We start from the raw sequence: 22688 nt of genomic DNA on the forward strand, positions 1-22688 counted from the left end.
TAGGCTAATTATCTGTACACCCTAGGTTTTTAGTTAAATCTAATCTAAGATGTGCTTGTCTCATTTTCCTTGGAAATAAGCTAAAAAAAACAAAAAAAAGGACGAGCAAAGCCATAGTCATAACAGAATAAACAAATGTTTAGAGCATGAAGGCCCTGGTAATGATAACCTTAAGTAAAATCAAATCTTACCTTGAGAAATGCTGTCCCAGAGAACCCCCTTCTTGATTACGATGTTCACGTAGTACTAACTGCTAATCGCTTTGATCCTATGCAGTATAATCAACATTTTAATGCTTTCTATCCATACATTGATTTAGTTTGAACCCTTACAACAACCCAGTGAGGTAGGTAGTATTCCCAGCTCACTTATAATACTGAGGTAAGTTACACAAGATCACACACTGTTAAGTTGAAGAGCCAGATTTTGACCTTGAAATCCCAACTACAATACAAACTTTTATTTAAATAAGGAAAAAAGCTATTGTACAAATATTACTCTTCAGGTACAGCCTGCAGAGCCATGGCTGTAGATGCTCAGCTCTGTAAGAAGTGCGTCTATAGATTTTTAGGTTTAGAGATGATACCATCTGGATACCTTTGCTTGAACCTGGCAACCACATCTGGATCTAGTAGGTGGATCCCATCCAGTTGGTTTCCAAGGGTGATCCTGAAGCAAGGATAAAGGGGCAAACCAAAACATCCTGGAATTAAAAGGCTTAATATTGTTAAAAGATGCATACCTTTTATTAAGGCTGCCTATAATTTCATCAAATATTCATGTCAATTCTTTTAAGACTTTAATACTAGAATAGTATATGGTAGTATGACTGGTTAGGAATTGGGCACAGATTCTGGTGTCAAAACAGGCTGGATCTGTATTACTTAAGAGTTAATAGTAAGAACAGCTAATTCACAGAGTTGCTGCCAGTGAGTATTCTTCGGATAAGTAAAACACTAGCAGCATATCTTTCAAGGCTCTACAAACAAGATGAAAGATATTAAAACTGTTGACAGATTAAATGGATTCTTAACCACCAGGGGGCAGGTTCAATATATCTCGTAGAATAATTGAGGAAGATCTTTAGTGGGCACCCTGGAGAGCAGTGGTTTGAGTCCTAAAACCTGATGGGTTTCCAGTGAATGTTGCAGAAGCCCCATAAAACAGTTTAAATACAGGAGCACCTGGGTGGCTCACTTAGTTAAGCGCCCGACTGCGCTCAGGTCATGATCTCCTGTTTCATGAGTTTGAGCCCCACGTTGGGTTCTGTGCTGACAGCTCAGAACCTGGAGCCTACTTCAGATTCTGTATCTCTTTCTCTGCCCCTCACCCACTCATGCTCTGTCTCTCTCTCTCTCAAAAATAAACATTAAAAAAAATTTTTTTTAATAAAAAAACCAAACAGTTTAAATACAAGCTCAGGTGGCTTATGAATCCTCTGAAGTCTATATTTAGACAAGTGGCAAATGAGGTGAAGTTCTACTAATATGTGTCCTTGACCATAAACACTTTGGCCCTTGAGGGCTAGCAGGTCTCTGGTCGCCTTACCAATTGGGCTGCACGTTGTGTGGTCGTCCAAACAACTCAATCTTGCGAGTGCCAGGGGACAGTCTCTCAATCATGCCATAGATTTCATCTGGTTTATGACTGGTAGAACGAACCTAGGAACAAGGTCCAAGTTACTTTTAGGTTACCAGAGATTCCAATTCTAGCCCTTTTCATTTATGATCAAATGAGAAAACCTGAAACACCCCTGACTTGAATAACATGGAAGGTCTGGATGCCTGGAGAAGCACATACCTCAGCTACGATCACATCACAATCCAGACCCTGGTTGAAGCCTTGGGGATTTCCTTTGACACCAACCTGCTCACCACAAAAAACATATTACCTTATGATACCACAGCATTTGAACTTTTCCTCAATAAGAAGTCCAACCAATTTCCCTTTTTGTTCCACCTCTTGTACTTGGGCCCCCTTGTCGCTCACCAAGCAGTGTTCTTTCCCATGGTTCAACCAGTGACCCGTACGGCCTGTCCGGATGATGCGTTGCAGTTGATTTGTCTTCACCCAGATAATTTCATCTACCCGTTCATAACTGTGGAATATACGAAAGAGAACCAGGGCTTTAATCAGGCTTTCACGGTTTAGGGGTAGTACCATCTACTCTACAAAGGCAAAGACTCACAGGGAATACTTGGAGAAGGGAACACATCTCAACTACAGCAATTACATTTTTATTTCCTTCAAAAGAAAGCAACACAACAATGATCACTACTTACCCCCACAGGTTCAGACATTCTCTGCCCAACTCCATGGCCCTAAAAAGAAAGGTTAAACAGCTACTTCCATGCCCATATATATTTATCCCTTCAAGGTATCTTAAGTGTTTTCAGTAGATATTCAGTAAACATTTACATGCAAGACACCATTAGGGCAACAGGATGGATCGAAGAGTGAAAAGATGAAACAGTATCTACTCTCAAAGGCCTTACCTTTCACAAGGAACAAATGTAAAACAGAATTCGAGGTATCATTTGTGTTAAACAGGAATTAGGGTCTCAGGAAAAAAAGGCCAACTTAGTCATACATTTAATAGCCAGGCTAGGAAAACCCAGGATTTTATCCCCACCCAGAACTCACTCTGTACTACATCTGCCCATACCTACATATCTTTGAACTGCATTACCTGCCTGTGACCCAGAGGAAGAGAAAGCCATCATCCTGAAGTACTGGTATGTTGAGCCTGCGCATCTCATCATCTGTCAGGGTCCCATAGGGCAGCTCCATGTGAATATCCCAGGGTGGGTCAGCCATCACAACTGCAAACTTGCCCAAGATACTGACGTCCAGGTAGCGGATATCACAACAGATCCACTGCATGAGGTGGTATTTGGTCATCTTTCCTTCCTTCACTCTGAGATTCATGGCCCCAGTCCCTCTTTTCCATTTGATTTTCCTATTCCCTTATAAATATGTATATCCCACACCATTCCCAATCAGCAAGATAGACTGCTGATTATACCTGCTTTTCCTACATGGATGGCTGCCCTACTCATACAAGTTCCTAAGTTGAAAATAGTTTTCTGAGCAGACAGGTACCTGAGGAGGGAAGAGTCGATCTGCATTCGAGTCACCTCCGACACTCTGTGTAAGAGCAAGCTCCTGGCTAGGTGTATGGTCTTTGCTCCCAGGAGCCTCAGAATCCATGCAAGCATCAATTTCATAGTGAACGTATTTGCAGGTATCCATGTGGAAACACGTGTTAAGGAAAGAGCAGTCACCTAATGATTCATCAGTGTGTTTATTGATGATTCGTCTGGGAAAACAGAAAGGGAGAATGAGAATCAAGACCGTGTTCCAGGGGCACTTGGACGGTTGTTGATTAAATGTCTGACTTCAGCTCAGGTCACGATGTCACAGTTCATGAGCTCAAGCCCCCGCATCGTGCTCTGTGCTGTCAGCGTAGAGCCCGCTTCAGATCCTCTGTCTCCCTCTCTCTGCCCCTCTCCTGCTCATACTCTCTTTCAAAAATAAACATTAAAAAAAGATGGTGTTCCAGAATTAGATCCCATAGGTCAAGTTCCAAATTGTTTCAAACTCTTGTCTTTTATTACCCTCTCCTAATTTTATTTTTAGAGCTTCCTCTAAGTTTTCAGAGAAAAAAGGCAGGTGATATGGAAATCCATAATTCACACTAAAGAGTTTTAATTCCTCTCTGGGCAAAGACAACTTTCTTATTTTACAATAGGAAAGAAGGGCTTGCTGATTAGAGCTGCATAAAATGCCGACCTAAGAGCCCAGGTTCCTATTTCTCCTAAGATCATCCTCCTCCCAGAGAACTTTCAATGGGGCTCAAGAGTTGCCTTCCTATTGCAAGAAAGGGGCATTTTTTAAAAATCTCACATCTATTTGGGAGTGCAGTCTGTGTTCCCTCCCACAGAACACTACTTCTGAAAGCATACCTTCAGAATCTGGGGGGGTCTAAGACAAATCATTAAAACCATTTAATAACAGGAGCACCTGGATGGCTCAGTTGGTGAAGTGTTGGACTCTTGATTTCAGCTCAGGTGGTGATATTGCGGCTCTGTGCTGACAGTGTGGAGCCTGCCTGGGATTCTCTCCCCACCCCCCTCTCTCTCTGTCCCCCTCCCCCACTGTCTCTCAATATAAACAAACATTAAAAAAAAAAAAAAAACATTGAATAATAGGATTAAAGACAGAATCCCAGTAACAGGAAGGAACGTCCTGAAAATAGATGACTGCTTCCAGGAGACCCACCCCACCTCTCCCCCTCCCAAGAGACCTGAAGTGCAGCTTGCGACAGGGCCGATCAGCATCACTGGCTTTCATGCACTCCTCCTTTGTTCCATAGTCACAAAACTCTTGTACTTGGGCCCGACCTCGTGAGCGAAACTTTTCAACAATGGATTGTTCCTTTGCTGTTGTTGTATTTAATAACTCGAGGATCTCCTGACTGACCTGTGACAGAAGAAGCCTTGGACTTAAAAGGGTTTGCAGATAAAATGATCCCTAAACCACCTCTCCAAATTCTACCTGACAAATGTCCTGTTGTAAGGGGTGAATGAGCTAATCTAAAATGGGAAAACTAGAATCCTAGGAGAAGAGATTTGTCATGGGTTCAGTTCTTTCTCACAAATCCACATTTGGGATGAAATTAAAATATAAGAAGCCTGGTTCCTACTGCTAAGCATTAAGCTAACTTCCCTTCTCCAGGAAAGCAATCCTTCCCACCAAAACCACTTATATTTTATAATCAACACACAGTGCTAAGCACTTTACTGTTTAGCTCAGTCTTTGCAACAATTCTAGAAGGGAGGTACTCTGGTTATCCTTACATTATAGACGAAGACTAAGGCTCAAGAGAAGTTAACTTGTTCAGATTCACACAGCTAGAAATAGTAAATGCATAAGAACTCATTTGGGTCTGATATTTATATCAGAACCACAGTAACTGTGGTCACACTCTTTAATCATCTGTTTCCATATTTATTGATAGTCCATGTAACTACCTTCCAGTATTCATCTCCATTCATCTCCCTCTATTTCTAAATTTGGATTCCTCTTCTCTTGATCTGATGATTCTTCCAAACAGATCCAATGACAAACATCCTCTAAATCAGTTTCTCAACACTGGCATTACTGACATTTGGGGCTAAGTAATTCTTTGTTGTGTGGGGATTATCCTACTATGATTGTAGGATGCTTAGCAACATTGTTTGTCTCTACCCACTAGAATGCCTGTAGCACTCCTCTGTGTTGTGACAACCAAAATGTCTCCAGACATTGTCAAATGTTCTCTGGGGGGAGTAAGGTGGGGGGCAAAATTATCCCCAGTTGAGAACCACTATTCTAAACCCTCAACTCTAAGAACTGCACCTTGCTTGCCCTAGGGGTAAAACCCTCCCAATGAAAACTATAATTCAAAGTGTATGTGTGAGGGGTGTCTCGCTGGCTTAGTCGGTAGAGCATACAACTCTTGATCTTGCAGTTTTAAGTTCAAGCCCCATAATGGGTGTAAAGATTACTTAAAAATAAAATCTTAAAAAACAAAAACATGTATGTGTGAAAGCATTTCCAAATACCCCTACCTTCTTGCTCTGCTGTTCCTTAGTAGACTGTTGGTTCAGAAGGCTCTCTATCTCCAGATCAACATCTGAGGCAGCATGTTTCCTTGATTTCTTGGCTGGCTCCTTGGTTGCTTCTGATGCTGAAGAGGCCAGACCAGAGGCCAAAGAGCTGGCAAAAGCAGCTACCGTGGTTGAGTCCTGCTCTGCACGCCGCTTCTGCCCTGTGATAGTTCCTGCTATTTCCCCAGGGCCCTTCTTTTCTGCCACAGCGCCCATCATGGCAGAGAGCTTGGAATGATCAGCATAGGTCACAAGAGTGGGATGTGCATCATCTTGTAAGAGACCTCGTTTTACCTCAATCAACTCCTGAGCTGCAAACTTCTGTAGCAGGCTTTCCACCCCATCTTGAGTGGCAGGGGCATCTGGCTAGGGAAGGAGAGGAAAGGAAGGCAATAAAACACTGACCATGAACTGAAGAAAAGAAGTGGTACATCCCAACCCTGTCTTATCAGGTCATTACCGTGGAGATGGCAAGACGGATGGACACAGCATCAGTGGGCAATGTTAAGGCCAGATCAGAGAGGTGGTGCAGCAATTTCTTCTCTAATTCAGGGTCTGTAGCTAGTTCAGGAACTGCTGAAGCTGTACTGGGCTTAGGGCCACCAGAAGTGGGTGCAGCAGGCACTGGACTGTCACTGCGGAAGGTGGGAGACAGTGCTGCCTCTGGATTTCGTAGATCTGGGAATAAAGAAAAGTGAAGAACATGAAAAAGGGCAACCACGGTAGGCCTATACATTCCTCAGGAGTCCAATGCTCCAATAGTCACAGCACACAGTTCTTTCATTTCATGTAGAAAATCCTCTGACCAAATTTAGCACTAGATAACCTTTCCTCAATCATACTCAAGTGTTCACTGCTTTGTCAAGATAATCCTGAATTTTCTGGGAACCTCTTACCTTTCCTCTACTGAGTGAGAGGTGTTTTCCTAATTCCTGTCCCTGCTGTGTTTCAAAAAAAATTAGCAGCATGGTAGATTTCTATGTCCATACCACCTCCCTTTAGTCACTCTAAATGACAACTGATATAATGAACCCAAATTTAAAAGCCAGGAATATTTTCAACAACCTAAAAACTGTGATCCAATCTTTTGAGGAATGGAGTTTGAATTTTAATGAATCAAGGCCACTGGACATCAGAGGGTATATAAAATGACAGTGTTGAGGATAAGAAAGTGACTTTTTTTTTTTAAAGATTTTATTAATTAACTTCTACACACAATATGGGGCTCAAACCTACAGCCTTGAGATCAAGAATTGCATGCTCTACTGACTAAGCCAGCTGGGCGCCCCTAGAATGTGACCTATAACACTCAAATACAAAAATCTTATAAAATTTTGTGACACCCTGGTCACCAAATGATACTTCCTGACTGTATTTCTATCACTTACCTTACTACTTCACAAGCTGGGTAGCCATCATAACCTTAGTAGGACTTAAGAACTCAAATCAGGACAAAATATTACCTTTAGGAAAGCTTAAAATCTATGATTATTTAGTTAAAATACAGATGGGAGCATCTGGTTGGCTCAGCCAGTAGAGCATGCAATTCTTGATCTGGGAGTTGTGAGTTCAAGCCCCACGCTGGGTGCAGAAATTACTTTCTTTTTAAGTTTATTAATTTATTTTTGAGAGAGAGTGCGCGCACGTGCACATGCAAGTGGGAGAGGGGCACAGCCAGAGGAAGAGGGAGGATCCCAAGCAGGCTCCACACTGTCAGCACAAAGCCCAACGCAGGGTTTCAACCCATGAACCATGAGATCATGATCTGGGCTGAAATCAAGCGTCAGAACCTCAACCCACTGGATCACCCAGGTGCCCTGAAGAGATTATTTAAAAATAAAATCTTTAGGAAAAAAAAAAAAAAATAGAGATGAAATACCAAACTCAGGACCTGTATCAGAACCCTGTTAAATTAAATATAAGATATAAGTGGGTCATTATTTTACATTTAGAAATATTTAAGTTACTTAAACATTTTTACTCTAATGGAATTTTTAGTAAAATTTGACTCAGAAATTCCAAAGGGTGGGGGGTGCCTGGGTGGCACTGTCGGTTAAGCGACTTTGGCTCAGGCCATGATCTCACAGTTTGTGGGTTCAAACCCCACTTTAGGCTCTGTGTTGATAGCACGGAGCCTGGAGCCTGCTTCAGATTTTGTTTCCGTCTCTCTCTGCCCCTCCCCCACATGTGCTCTGTCTCTCTCTCAAAAATAAATAAACATTAAAAAAAAATTTTTTTTTTAATTCCAAGGTAAATGGAGCTGAACTATACCAAACACCTTGCTAGGATACATTTTATGTAAAAATAAGTTATAATCTATTTAGAAAATAGACTTCACAATTCCATACTACCTGGAAATGTTAAATAACTCACAGAACTTTCCTTACTTTGCTTACGATTCCTTTATGTTCTGCTGAATCTTGGAGAGTAGAACTTTTGCCAGATAAACTGATACAAGTCCTTTGTTTTGTTTGGCAAAGAGATATGTATACATGGAAGGACCATTGAAGCACTTTGAAGGTCTAGATGAGAAAGAATTCAAGAGCAAGGAACTTAAGCTAAAAATACTTCAGAAAGAAAGGGGCGCCTCGGTGGCTGTCAATTGAGTGTCTGACTTCAGCTCAGGTCATGATCTCATAGTTTGTGAATTCGAGCCCCTCTCAAAAACAAAAACAAACATTCAAAAAAAATAAATGAAAGAAAGAAGAAATAAAAGCGACAATTATTATTAGCTTACTTGGAAGCCTAAGGGCAAAATTTCTGCACTGAACAGGATTAAACTAGTGAAGTCCTTGGGATTCAGCAATTCAAGGAATCCAGTAAATTTGAAATAAAATACCCCAATTACAATTTACACTAGGATAATACGCTGAGCTTTTTCTTTTTTAATGTTTATTTTTGACAAAGAGAGAGCATGAGCAGGGAAGGGGCAGAGAGAGGGGGACAGAGAACCTGAAGCAGGCTCCTCAACGGACAGCAGAGATCCCGACATGGGGCTCTAATTCATGAACAAAACACAGGACCCAAACTGTGAGATCATGGCCTGAACTGAAGTCAGATGCTTAACAGACTGAGACTTTTTTCAAAAAAATCAGTTAAGCTTTAAAAGTTTTTGAAGTAACCAAAAATTTCTTTCATTAAGCAACCTAACTAAGCACAATCAATGATAAATATTAAGGCAGAGGACACACAAGGTATTTTAAAATTAGGATTTCAGGCATTACATCCACAAATTGTTTTATATATTATATACTGATATAACTCATCATATTTTTGTTTTATACACTGTATACAAATATAACCCATTATACATTTTTAACTCACAGAGTATGCCAAAGGGAGCAAATCATATAAGTTACTAAACCAAAAACTCTGATTATAGAACATGGGGCTAAAGGAAGATATAGGTAAGTTTTTTGGTGTTTTTTTTTTTGGTTTTTCTGAAAGTGAGAACAGAGTTTATTGAAGACACAGAGAGAGAGCAGATAGAGTGTCCAGGAGATTCAGAAAGGAAAGGAGAGGACAGTGAGTCTCCAGATGTAGTTAAGTTTTCAAACAATACTCAGTATATAGGTCCTTTGTTATGTAACTCTGCAATGTTGAATATTTTAGGTAAGCCATAAATTATCCCTTACCTCTCCCCCTTATTTCATATTCAAACTTTGTGCCAGGTACCTTACATATGCTGCTTCATTAGTAAGAGATTTGTTTTTTAAAAAAAGCCCTAACAGGGCATCTGGGTGGCTCAGTTGGTTAAGTGTCCAACTTCAGCTCAGGTCATAATCTCGTGGTCCATGGGTTCAAGCCCTGCATCGGGCTTTGTGCTGACAGCTCAGAGCCTGAAGCCTGCTTCAGATTCTGTGTCTCCCTCTCTCTGCCCCTCCCCTGCTCACACTTTGTCTCTCTCCCAAAAATAAATATTAAATTTTTTTTTAATGTTTATTTATTTTTAACAGAGAGAGACAGACAGATTCAGAGACAGAGCATGAGTGGGGGAAGGGGGAGAGAGGGAGACACAGAATCGAAGCAGGCTCCAGGCTCCGAGCTGTCAGCACAGAGCCAGACGCGGGGCTCGAACTCACAGATTGCGAGATCATGACCTGAGCCAAAGTCGGATGTTCAACCAACTGAGCCACCAGGTGCCCCTCAAAAATAAATATTAAAACAAATAAATAAACATAAAAAATAAAAAAGATGTAACAAAATAATAATAAATAAATGAAATATTTAAAAAGCCTAAGCTCCTTATAGATAATCCCTATTACACCTTTTTTTTAAACCACCTTAAGAAAGACATTAAAAAATAGGGGCTCCTGGGTGGCTCCGTTGGTTAAGGATCCAACTCTTGTTGATTTCAACTCAGGTCTTGATCTCACATCAAGCCCCTAGTCAGGCTCTGTGCTGGGCGTGGAGCCTGCTTGAGATTCTCTCTTTCCCTCACTCTGCCCCTCCCCTGCTCATGATCTCTCTCTCTCTCTCTCTCTCTCTCTCAAAATAAATAAAACATTTTAAAAAAATGTTTAAAGAGGAGCCTGGGTGGCTCAGTTGGTTAAGCATCCAACTCTTGATTTCAGCTCAGGTGATGATCTCACAGCTTGTGAGATGGAGCCCTGAATCACGCTCTGCGCACTCACAGCATGTGAGTAGGGCTCAAACCCACCAACTGTAAGATCATGACCTGAGCCGAAGTCAGACCCTTAACCCACTGAGCCACCCAGGCGCCCCTAATACTTGCTCCTCTAAAAAGTAAGCTGGTGACATGATTCTGATTATGAATCCTTGTGTTAGTAACACCTCCTGGCAGTATTCTTTTCATGGCATTCAAGACATTAGAGCTGAAAATACCTTTTAAGGTTATTGGGAGGAGAGGCTCATGTTTAATATTGAATTTCCTGAAGTCACATGCAAATTCTTGCATGTATATACTCATTTGGGGAAAAGACTCCAATGTTTTGTCATTCTTAAAATGGTTTACTGGCAGAAAATGACTAAGAACCCCTGGATTACAACTCCTTCAGAAAGTATTTGTTCAGTTATTATTTCAGTACATTTACTGAGTGCTTCCACTATGCTGGCAAGTATGTTAATACTCTGCCTCCAATCCAATGAAAATTTCTACGTGCTGTGTTCAACAAAGTAATACATAATACTTGAGCTTACTCTTGGGTTAAAAGCTCCACTGACGGTAAACAAAATACTATTAGCTCAAAGACCTAAAAATATGGCCAGTCTAGTAATATAACATTGTATGTAAATTATACTGTCATTAATTATACATAGCCAGTCTACTAATTTGCTAAACTATGTTAACATCTATATGCACATCTTCAATCCCACTGATGAAATATATTGAGCAGTTCATATATTTACCATGTTCTAAGCCTGGCCAAGTCCATTTTGTTTCAATTAAAATATAATAAAAACGTATTCACGGTAATAATCTTCATTTCCAAAAGCTGTACATTATTTCTACGGAAAACAATGTGGTGGTTCCTCAAAAAACTGAAAATAGAATTACCATATGATCCAGCAACTCCACTTCTGGATACATACCCAAAAAATCTGAAGCTGGATCTTGAAGGGATCCACAACAGCATTATTCACGATACCCAAAAGTTAGAAGCAACCCAAGTATCCACCACCAGATAAATGAATAAACACTGTACAGACATACAATGGACTTTTCTTTGGCTTTAAAAAGAAATTATGACACATGCTACAATAGGATGAACCTTACGGATATTATGCTAAGTGAAATAAGCCAGTCACAGAAAGACACATATTTCATGATTCTGTTTACATGAGGTGTCTAGAGCAGTCAAACTCACAGAAACAAAAAGTAGAATGATGGTTGCCAGGGACTGGGCAGAAGGAGAAATAGAAAGTTATTGTTTAATGGGTACAGAATTTCAGTTTTGCAAGATGAAAAAGTTCTGGAGATTGGTTGCACCATAATGTGAATATATGTCAAGCCACTGAGCTGTACACGGTTAAGACGGTAAATTTTAAGTTTTATGCCACAATTGGAAAAAAAAAAAGTACTTAAAAAATGCCAAACTAGAGGCATCTGAGTGGCTCATTTAGTTAAGCATCGACTTCCAATGATGTCATGATCTCATGGTTCCTGAGTTGGAGCCCCACATTGGGCTCTGTGCCGACAGCTCAGAGCCTGGAGCCTGCTTCAGATTCTGTGTCTCCCTTTCATTCTACCCCCGCCCCGCTTGCACCCTGTCTCTCTCTCTCAAAAATAAATAAGCACTTTTAAAAATTTAAAATAAAAATAAAAATGCCAAACTAGGACACCTGAGTAGCTCAGTCGGTTAAGCATCTGACTCGATTTCAGCTCAAGTCATGATCTCATAGTCATGGGACTGAGCCCAGAATCAGGCTCGGTGGGGACAGCACAGAGTCTGCTGGGGATTCTCTCTCCCTCTTTCTCTGCCCATCTCTATCTCCTGCTCTCTCTCAAAAAAATAAATAAACATAAAAAACTGCCAAACTCAGGAAAGTCTCCCAGTAATTCTTTGTCCATGGTATTTTGTATTTGTTAATGATATGGATACATTTCAGGTCATGGTTATCCTTGCCTTTTCTCATTGAGCTTAGTAGTAAACAATTAGGTACCAGATTTCAGTAATGCTATAAAAATCAAGAGGTAGTTAAGAAAATTTTTATTTCCTGTGAGAAAAGAACAGAATGATCTGAATTTTTAGCAAGACTTTGGTTATATCTTACATGAAAAATTGATTAGTAAACAAATAGAGTGTGTCTCATGATGTTTTCCTAAGAATCTTAATGCTCAAATCAATTCTTTGTAATAACCAAAATAATTCAAAGAAGGAACAGTGAAAGCACAAACTTTAAAATATTTTATCTTAACCATATTACCAGGCAGATGTACTAGGAATCTTAATCATATATTATTAAGTGGGTGTATGAGATATTTACATCCAAAAAAAGAATACTTACATTCAAGAGAGAATACACTCTTGTCAAAATTATTAAACATGTTTAGCAAGAACCTGTATGAAATATCGACATTCTAGTAGTTAGGTTTGCATATGGCACAAAGTTTGGTTAATACCAAAGTATGGTTATTACCATGGAAAAGTGAAGTTGAATTTAAAATTGACGATTAGGGGCGCCTGGGTGGCTCAGTCAGTTAAGCTACTGACTCTTGGTTTCAGTTCAGGTCATGATCTCAGTGAGTTTGAGCCTTGCATGGGGCTCCATGATGTCAGTGCAGAATCTCTCTCTCCCTTTCTGCCTCTGCCCCTCCCCTGCTCATTCCCACTGTCTCTCTCGTAAATAAATAAATAAACATTTATAAATAAATAAATAATAAAATTGACTACTAATTAATCCCTGATCATATGACTTGTAATTCTTCCTCTACTTGCCCGGCCCTCTTAATTTCTCTTTAATTATCTAAGTCTTATATAACCATCAAGATCAAATCTCAAGTGCTAATTCCTTTCATGTCTTTACTGACTAAACCCGACTCCTTACTCTTCCCTTCCCTGTACTTATTGTGGACTCATTCATTCAGCATTTTACATATATCACATTTAAGTTCTGACTTTTTAGACGTATCGATCCTTTAACCCCAACTACATTTTAAACCCCTTGAGGGCAGGAACAATGTGTTACTTATATTTGTCTAACTAGACTTATGCACACTGTAAATACTCCATAGATGTTTGTTTATTATGGTGTGAGTGTCCTGACAGGACATCTTCTAGTTCCAAGGGCCAGAACATGAGTACAGGGACCTAATATGTACCAAGACAAGATTTAGAGATCGACTCCAGTATACAAATAAACATTGGAACAAAGTACCTCAAGGGTGACATGGGCTATCCTTGTAGATCTCGTTAACTGATTTGCCTTAAGTAAGCCAGGGCTTGTGCTGGGGTGGGGGTAGATAAAACTGGACAATCATCGGAGGTTCCTTCAAGTTTTAGGACTGTGACATAGCGGGCAACAGGAAGAGAGAAAACGTGTAAAACCCGAAAATAAATGTTTCCAGATATCTGCTTGGGATGTAAATGGCTAAGACCATACCAGTTCCTCTACTCATTTAGCAACTCTGTGAGGGTCACTGAGGTAAGCACTGTGGGTACAAAGGTTCGGACCTTGCTCTCACGAAGCCCACAGTGGCAAAGAAATGACCACGACAAAGCAGTCGCTGTAACGCAGGGAAGAACAAAGCGCCATAGGAGCAACAAAAAAGGGGGACTTACTGCTTCATGGGATAGGGGGCTGAGAGGCCTAGCAAAGCCAATGTTCTCGCAGACTTCAGAGGAGTCGGCCAAGCGGACGGGGGTGGGGACCAGGCTTCCGTCCCAAGAAAGTGAACTGGAAGAAACAAGGCCCGCGAACGGAACCGCGACCATGTCCAGGAGGACGAAGCATCTGTGCTGCTCAGGGCGAGGAGAGTACTGATGTACCAGGCATTAAATAAATGGACTCCGGGGGAAGGGCACCGACTCGGGAGCTCTTTTTCGCCAGGGTTCCCTCCCACCCTCCCTGGCTTAAGTATCCGCCCGGACAGCCCCGCGCCTCACCCAAATGCCCCGAGTCCTGCTTCCGCCTCCGCTGCAGCCTCTCTCGCAGCGAGTCCAGCTGCTTTTTGTGGGCTTGGATAGAGCTCCACGTGTCCGACATTCTAGTTTCTCAGCCCAGACACGTCTCGAATCAGGCGCGGCGGACTAGCACCTCCCAGCCCCGGCAGCAGGAAATCTCCTGTTCTCACGCGGACACCCCCAGGCTAACCGGAAAGAGATCTGGGGAATACGCTGGACGGGAAGTTATTGCCCGTTTCCCGCTCGTTTTGAAGCTGAAATAAGAGCCACCTTAGGTGTTGGCAGGATGGCGGAAATATTTTCTATCGGAACTGTCTCGTTCTTCCGGGTGCCGTGAGGCTGTGGCTGCCATATTAGTGTCTGGCATAACGGCCATGTTGCTTATAGATGCGCATGCGGCCATGTTGAATATAAAGGGATGAATCCTGTGCGTTGACCCTTCCAGTTAAGACGGCGATAATGTAAAGAAGCGCAAATAGAACAGCAAGCGTAGTACAGATTTTTATTTTTATCCTTTTGAAGATTTTACTTTTAAGTAATTTCTGCACCCAGTGTGGGGCTTGAACTCCTGACTGGAGATCAAGGGTCACATGCTCTACTGACTGTGCCAGCCTGGTGCCCCCAGGTTAATGAGAAATAATTAGGGGCACCTGGGTGGCTCAGACGGTTAAGCTAAGACTTAAGCTCAGATCATGATCTCCCAGTTAGTGAATTTCTGCTGACACCCCAGAGCCTGGAGCCTGCTCTGGATTCTGTGTCTCCCTCTCTCTGCCTCTCTCTCTCTCTCTCTCTCTCTCTCTCTCTCTCTCAATCTCTCTCATAAATAAACATTAAAAAAATTTTTTAATGAAAAATAACTAAAGCCTCTTGATGGGTAGATACTAACATACTGGAGGTGTTGCAGATTTCTGTTTTCATGCATTCATTTACAAAGATACAACTATTAATTACATTGATTTCCAGTCCATGAGTGTGTGTCTGGAGGTGTCTTTCTTTGAAAGAAATGGAGGACTGATGGTGCAGAGATATTATAAGGAGTCGACAAATACATGTTCTCACTATTGTTATACCTAGTCTACAATATTGTGTGCAATACGTTAAAATACAGTTCTCAAAAAGAGGGCACTAGAGGGGCTTTTGGGGGCTAGTTGCATGAGTATGTCTATGAAAATTGAATGAGCCAAACATTTTGGTATGTGCACTTTACTGTAAGTGTAATAAATACAATTTTTTTTTTTTTAAGATTTTACTTTTAAGCAATCTCTACGCCAAAAATGGAGCTTGCACTTACAACCCCGAGATCAAGAGTCTCACCCTCCACCTACTGAGCCATCCCGGTGCCCTTGTTGTTTGTTTGTTTATTTTTGAGAGAGAGAAAGAGCAGGAGCAGGGGAGGGGCAGAGAGAGAGAGAGGGACAGAGGATCCGAAGCAGGCTCCACACTGTCAGTACAAAGCTCAAAGTGGGGATCTAACTCAGGATCAAGTGAGATCATGACCTAAGCCTAAGTCTGACCCTTAACCTACTGAGCCACCCAGGCACCCTGTTGTTTGTTTGTTTTTAATGGGGGTCTTGTGAATGGAAGCATTTGGGAACCACTGATTTGTCAAGTGTCTACAGTTGACCCATGAACTGCATGGGCCCACTTATATGTGGAATTTTTTTATATATATAAATATACTACAGTACTGTAATTGGGTTTTCTCTTCCTCATGATTTTAATAACATTTTCTTTTCTCTAGCTTACTTTATTGTAAGAATATGGTATATAATACATGTAACATACAAAATACGTGTTAACCAACTATTTGTCATCAGTAAGGCTTCTGGTCAACAGCATGCTATTAGTAGTTCGGTTTTGGAAGAGTCAAAAGTTATACACAAATTTTCAACCAATTGCACAGGGCAGGGAAGAGGTTGTCTCCCCTAACACCTGCATTGTTCAAGGATCAACTATACATGATGCCAAACACTGTGTCAGAAAGAATAGCTTGAAAAGGCATGGCTCCTGTTTTCAAAGAGTTCCTAGTCTGGTGAAGGAGCTAAGATCCAGCTTATTAATATTGAACCATCTTTACAGCATAAGGCAGTATGAGCATAAACTCTAAAAATAAATGTGATTGCAGAGAAGAGGAGGACACCAAGCCCAGGTGACCCGGGAAAGGCATTGGAAAGAAGGTGGTGTCAGGGCTTAGGCTTGAGGGGCACCTGGCTGGCTCAGTCAGTAAAGCATGTGACTCTTGATCTTGGAGTCATGAGTTGAAGTCCCATGTTGGGTGTGGAGCCAACTTAAAATTTTAAAAAATTTTAAAAATAAAAAAGGCTCAGGCTTGAATAACTGCTAGCTAGTGCTTCAACAGGTGAAGCTATAGGAGAGAATTCCAGCCTGAGAGCATGATAAAAAGCAAAGGTCTAGAGTTAGGAAAGCATGATGTATGTCTTGATATTCCAGATTAATTTGTTAGAACATAATTACGTTAGAGAACTTGGGAGGATATTTATGTTTCCAAATTTGAGGCCAGATGGTTAAATGTACACGTTACCTTAGTAAGGAAGATGCAATTTATTCAGAATACAGCAGGGAACATTTTACGGTTTGTGAATAGGCAGCTCTTTAAAGATTCATCTAGTGTTCTAGTTGGATTGAGATGGGAAGGAGGAAAAGTTTAGAGACAGGGAAAATAGTAGTCTTTTTTTTTTTTTTTTTTAAAGTAGGCTCTATGCCCAACATGGGGCTTGAACTCACAAACCCTAGATAAAAAGTCACATGCTCAATCAATGGAGCCAGCCAGGCACCACAGTTAGTAGCCTGTTTTAACTAGTGTTTGATGGTAGGGACTTTAATTAACTCAGAAGGTGGTTATGGATAGTAATGGAAAGGAAGGGGTGGATATGAAGGGGGGCTATTGAGAAGAAAGATGTATGTGTATTGGTATGTGGCATTTTCATCCATTTACTCAACAAATATTTATTGACTGAGTACTATGTGCTAGGTACTGTGGTGATTTAGTAGTGATCAGAATATTCATTTCTATCTCATTTTCTCAATTTAACTTACTTGGTAGGCAATGTACACCATCTTTTGAGCTGAGTAACTTTGTATGTGAACCTTGAAGTAAAGGACACAGAAATGAATATGGGCTCACATGAGCATGCCTGCACATTTAATTCACATGATTACAGTTAATTAGAAGCAAAAATGCAATCTTCCTTAGGTGAAATACTCTTAGAAAGTTGTCTAATGTGAGATCATGAAAGACTATTCAAGGGGACTGACTGCTCTACCTAAGGGTTTTTGCTTCCTTTAGTGACCTGGGTCTAGCAACTGCCCTCCAGAATGTTGACGGGGGCGGGGGGGGGGGGGCGCCTAAGTAGCTCAGAGGGTTGAGTGTCTGACGTTGGTTCAGGTCATGATCTCACAGTTCATGAGTTCCAGCCCCACATCAGGCTGTCTGCTGTCAGCACAGAGCCCACTTTGGATCCTTTGTGACCCTCTCTCTCTGCCCCTCCCCATGATCTCTCTCTCTCATAAATAAATAAATAAATAAATAAACATTAGGGGTGCCTGGGTGGCTTAGTGGGTTAAGCATCCGACTTTCAGCTCAGGTCATGATCTCATGGCTGGTGGGTTCGAGTCTCACGTCTGGCTCTGTGCTGACAGCTCAGAGCCTGGAGCTTGCTTCAGATTCTGTGTCTCCCTCTCTCTCTGTCTGCTCCTCCCTCATTCATGATCTGTCTCTCTCTCAAAAATAAATAAATATTTTTTAAAATAATAATAAATAAATAAACATTAAAAATATTTTTTAAAATTTGACAAGGGATGCTTCTGTACTTTCATTTGGGATGTATCCTGTGTGGCCCTATGTTTAGACGCATGTATCATTACTAAAGTAAGATAATACCATTATTGCTACATTACAGAATTGGTTAAGAGTTCATTGCTCACTGGGATTGCAAGCTGGTGCAGCCACTCTGGAAAACAGTATGGAGATTCCTCAAAAAGCTAAAAATAGAACTACCCTACGACCCAGCAATTGCACTACTAGGCATTTATCCATGGGATACAGGTGTGCTGTTTCAAAGGGACACATGCACCCCCATGTTTATAGCAACACTATCAACAATAGCCAAAGTATGGAAAGAGCCCAAATGTCCATTGATGGATGAAGGGATAAAGATGTGGTATACATACATAATGAAGTATTACTAGGCAATCAAAAAGAATGAAATCTTGCCATTTGCAACTACGTGAATGGAACTGGAGGGTATTATGCTAAGTGAAATTTGTCAGTCAGAGAAAGACAAATATCATATGACTTCACTCATATGAGGACTTTAAGAAACAAAACGGATGAACATAAGGGAAGGGAAGCAATAATAATGTAAAAACAGGGAGGCTCTGTGCTGACAGCTCAGAGCCTGGAGACTGCTTTGGATTTTGTGTCTCCCTCTCTCTCTGACCCTCCCCCATTCATGCTCTGTCTCTCTCTATCTCAAAAATAAATAAACATAAAAAAATAATAAAAAAAACCAGGGAGGGGGACAAAACATAAGAGACTCATGAATATTGAGAACAAACAGAGGGTTACTGGAGGGGGAGTGGGAGGGGGGATGGGCTAAATGGGCAAGGGGCATTAAGGAATCTACTCCTGAAATCATTGTTGCAATATGCTAACTAATTTGGATGTAAATAAAAAAAATTAAACTAAAAAAAAAAAGAGTTCATGTTCACAAATCTGAATTCCTCACTTGGTATGAGATCACTTTCTTTCAAGGTCCTTACCACACAGAAATAAAATATACAGAAATTATATAGCTGTGAAGTTAAATAGTCTTGGTGGGGGGAGAGTACTGGACATGGCCTTGTAGAAGATAAAAAGAGTTGATTCATCTCAAAGATGGGATTCCACAGGTTCACCCCTAAACAGTATGAGCATTTTTGTCTAAGAAAGGGAGGATTTTCTAGTGGAAGAGATTCCATCCCTGGTAGAATTTGCAATATCTAAGGCCTGGATTGTCTCTTCTTACAGAGGAAGCCAAAGAAGTAGCACAGGTATTCCTGAAATTCAACCAAATCAGGGGAAGCTTCCAGAAGTCTTTGCTTTCACATTCATTTTGGATAAATTATTACAGTAGTAAATCAGGCAAATTTTAGGAACATATGAGGGCCTCTCAGCATGATGTGCTTATAGAGGGATTCTTTCTAGACTCCTCATGACCAATTTTCTGCCCACTCGTAGCCAGTCTGCCTACCATCCTGAGCAGTGCACAGTGGAAGGAACCTCATCCAGAACTCTTCTTGTCAAGACAGAGTGTAAGCCTCGTTGTGAGCAGGTGAGTGCCGCATGCACTACCTTTCTTAACTTTTCTTCATATCCACTGTGGTAGCCTGCTTCCAGAGGTAGTCATAATGCCTCGCATCCCTTGCCCTTATGCAGAGTGACTTGGCCACTTTTCCTTTTAAGAGGTAAAGCCTATTGCCCCTCCTCTTGAATCCGAGAAAGACTTCTGACTAGTTTTGGCCACAGAATGTGGCAGAAGTGATATGCTTTGAGTTTAGGAGTCTAAGCCTAAAAAGGCCTTGAAGCTCACAGTTTCTGCTTTTACCCTCTTGGAGATCTGGGCATATCATGAAAGTCCATTTATTGAGAGAGAGAGCGATCCTAGAGATCGGAAGACTAAAGGGAAAGGGACCCTGGAGGATGAAAATACAATAAGGAAAGAGGTTCCAACACTCATGCCACTCAGCTGAAGGGCCAGAAGTGAATAAAGCCATCTTGGACCCTCCAGCCCAAATCAAAGCTGCCTGAGTGATCTCAGTGCTCACTACATGGAACATAGACAAGTCAACCTATCTGAGGTCTTCCCAGACAATCCATGGAATTACAGGCAAATATATAATTACTGTTTAAGACACTAAGTTTTGAGGGGCTCTTGGGTGGCTCAGTTGGTTGAGCATCCGACTTCGGCTCAGGTCATGATCTCATGGTTGGTAGGTTTGAGCCCTGCATCAGGCTCTGTGCTGACACCTCAGAGCCTGGAGCCCACTTAGTATTCTGTGTCTCCCTCTCTCTCTGCCCCTCCCCTGCGCTCTCTCTCTCTCTAAAAAATAAGCATTAAATTTTTTTTAAAAATAAGATATTAAAAAATAATTAAACAGTTATAAAAAAACAAGGAAAAGGAAAGTCAGAGTTGGGCCAACTTGAGAGTAATATTAGTGAAGTCTGTCTTGAGGGTCAGGAGACAGATGTTCCATGGTTTACTAAGTTCCAGGGATGGTAACCAGAGTCTCAGGAGTAGCAGTTTGTGGAAGATGAAAATGTGCCAATAGCATCTAGGCCTTTTTCATGGATAATACAGGTTGAATCTCTGAGAAGCAGATGTGGAGGCAGAATTAGGATTCCAAAAGCTTTAATGAGTAATACCTGTAAAAGGAAAAGCCGGGGAGGGTTGGGAGGAGAGCAGGATTGGGGAGGAAGAACTGTCAGACTATGGGGCAGACCTGACAGTCTCTGCCAGCCCAATGGGGAATATCAGACTGAAAATGTTCATTGGAGTCCCATGTTCCATGGAAATGGCTCAGCTCCTGTATCATTCACCATCTTGCTCAGTCTTTGGCGGGAGGTTGAAGAGTGTCAATGAGTCAGGCTTCCTGCAGCTAGGTAGCTAGCCAGTTCTTTCCTGGAGGGGACCCTCTGAAGCAGCACATCTCTGGATCAGCCAAAGGGGACTTGGGGTATTTTATATAGGTTCTTAAACGTAACTGCATTTGTCCTTAGGTTGTTGTATGGGTTGTTTATGTATTTGAGAGTGGCTATTATGAAAGCTGAATTCAAAAGAATTATACACCCCCTCCCCCTTCTCCATCTTTGCATCATGAGTTATTTCCCTGTCTGGGAACCTGTAGGCCATTGTTTGCATCTATTTACCACCACCATATAAAAATATGTTCATATTTTTCTTTATCGTAGACTGAGCTCCCACAGGGGCAGAAGTGTCTTATTTACTTTTGGACACTTGATCTCTGAAACAAAATAAATCCTCAGAAATTGAATGGAGGAGCAAAGCTGCCTCTTAGGTCTTCTCATAGCAATGCTTTTCATCCATCCAGTTGGAACTGGACTTACTATTGTTTATTCCATATAAAGTGTTTTCTCAGGCTGCATTTATTTACATTCTCAATCCAGCAGGTTAGAGTTAATTCACCTTCCAAAAAGATGATCAAATGAAAAGCAATTGAGAGTGAGAAATGGTGAGGCCTCTGAGGGTGGGGGTTGGAGGCGGCTACAAGAATGAAGAAACTAAAGGCCCTAAGAAGAGACAGAATAAATTAAAGGTGAAAAAAGAAAAGGAAAAAGAAAAGCTGGCATGTAAGAGAGGTCAATGAAGAAAAAACAGGAGAGGAGAGTAAAGAGAAGAATAAAAAGGAGACAGAAGGGAAAATAAAGGAGAGCGATGAAGGAGGGGTGTGGGCAGTCAGGTGCAGGGCTGACCTGCCTGAGGAAGTATCCATGAGTAGAAGCCTTACTGACAGGTGCTACCATAATGGGAACTGGCATGTGAAGAGAGGGCAAGTCTAGTTTAATTAGTTAAATGGCATTATCTATGTCTGATGGGGGTAGGGGAGGTACATAGAATACGATTGGTGACCTACCTCCTTCCATAGGCTGAAAGGAGAAAAAGACTTAACAAAGCTTTGCTAGGAATTAAAGAGGCAGAAGCTGTTTCTTCCCCAGTTGACTTCACAAGATTCCAGGACCTTTAAAGAGGACCATAACTGTCCTAGTGGGGGCAAGAGGAATCAAATGTTGGTTCTTTACCTTGAATCGAGCCAAGGAAAGGTTTACTCACCTCCTCCTTTCTGTCTTCTAGCCAGCCTCACATCGGGAGTCTAAAATGATGTAGCAAGAAACAAGCACCATCCCTGATCACTGGTGGTAGCACTAACACTGCCATTAATTGGCTGAGTGACTTTGGACAAATCATTTTACCAGCCCCATCCCCTTAGCACTAAGATACAGTGATATTATAATCTTACAAACGCAAAAAAAGTCTGGAGACTGTTCTCTTTCAAAACCCAACGTCTTAGGGTCAAATCTAAACCCTACCACATTGTGGAGAGATAAGGTAAAGAATGTATATATGTTTCATTTCACACTCCCACCCGCCATGTACTTCCTCTGCTGAGAATCCTGCTTTAAATTATCCCGTCGGTAAAAATTATTAGTGTTGAATCATTTTTTATTTCTGTTTATAACATCAGATCTCAAGGATCATAAAGATTAATTCATCTTGGTTCTGCAGATTAAATGATGTCAGCTGGCTACCCTGGGGCTCAGGAAGGACCAATAAAGAAACAGCTTCCAACCTCCAAACAAAACAAAACAAAACAAAAACCCCACAAAGCCTGATGGTGGAAAGTTCTAGGCAAAGAAAAGAATCTAGACAATGAC

At 41.3% G+C, this 22688-nt stretch overlaps 1 protein-coding gene across 1 annotated transcript; it reads right to left on the reverse strand.

Annotated features, from left to right (window-relative positions):
• Window positions 1–424: 424 nt before the first annotated feature.
• METTL3 (methyltransferase 3, N6-adenosine-methyltransferase complex catalytic subunit) lies at window positions 425–14502 on the reverse strand. Its single transcript, XM_015068257.3, has 11 exons — window positions 14219–14502; window positions 6112–6329; window positions 5613–6017; window positions 4307–4482; window positions 3103–3319; window positions 2690–2877; window positions 2283–2321; window positions 1990–2098; window positions 1801–1866; window positions 1549–1661; window positions 425–669 (listed from the first exon to the last, which is right to left on the reverse strand). Exons 1-11 carry the CDS (start codon window positions 14316–14318, stop codon window positions 558–560), a joined length of 1743 nt encoding a protein of 580 aa, XP_014923743.1. The 5' UTR covers window positions 14319–14502; the 3' UTR covers window positions 425–557.
• Between the last annotated feature and the right edge of the window lie 8186 nt (window positions 14503–22688).

This window comes from Acinonyx jubatus, chromosome B3 (assembly GCF_027475565.1).
Source record: "Acinonyx jubatus isolate Ajub_Pintada_27869175 chromosome B3, VMU_Ajub_asm_v1.0, whole genome shotgun sequence".
Lineage (NCBI taxonomy): Eukaryota > Metazoa > Chordata > Mammalia > Carnivora > Felidae > Acinonyx > Acinonyx jubatus.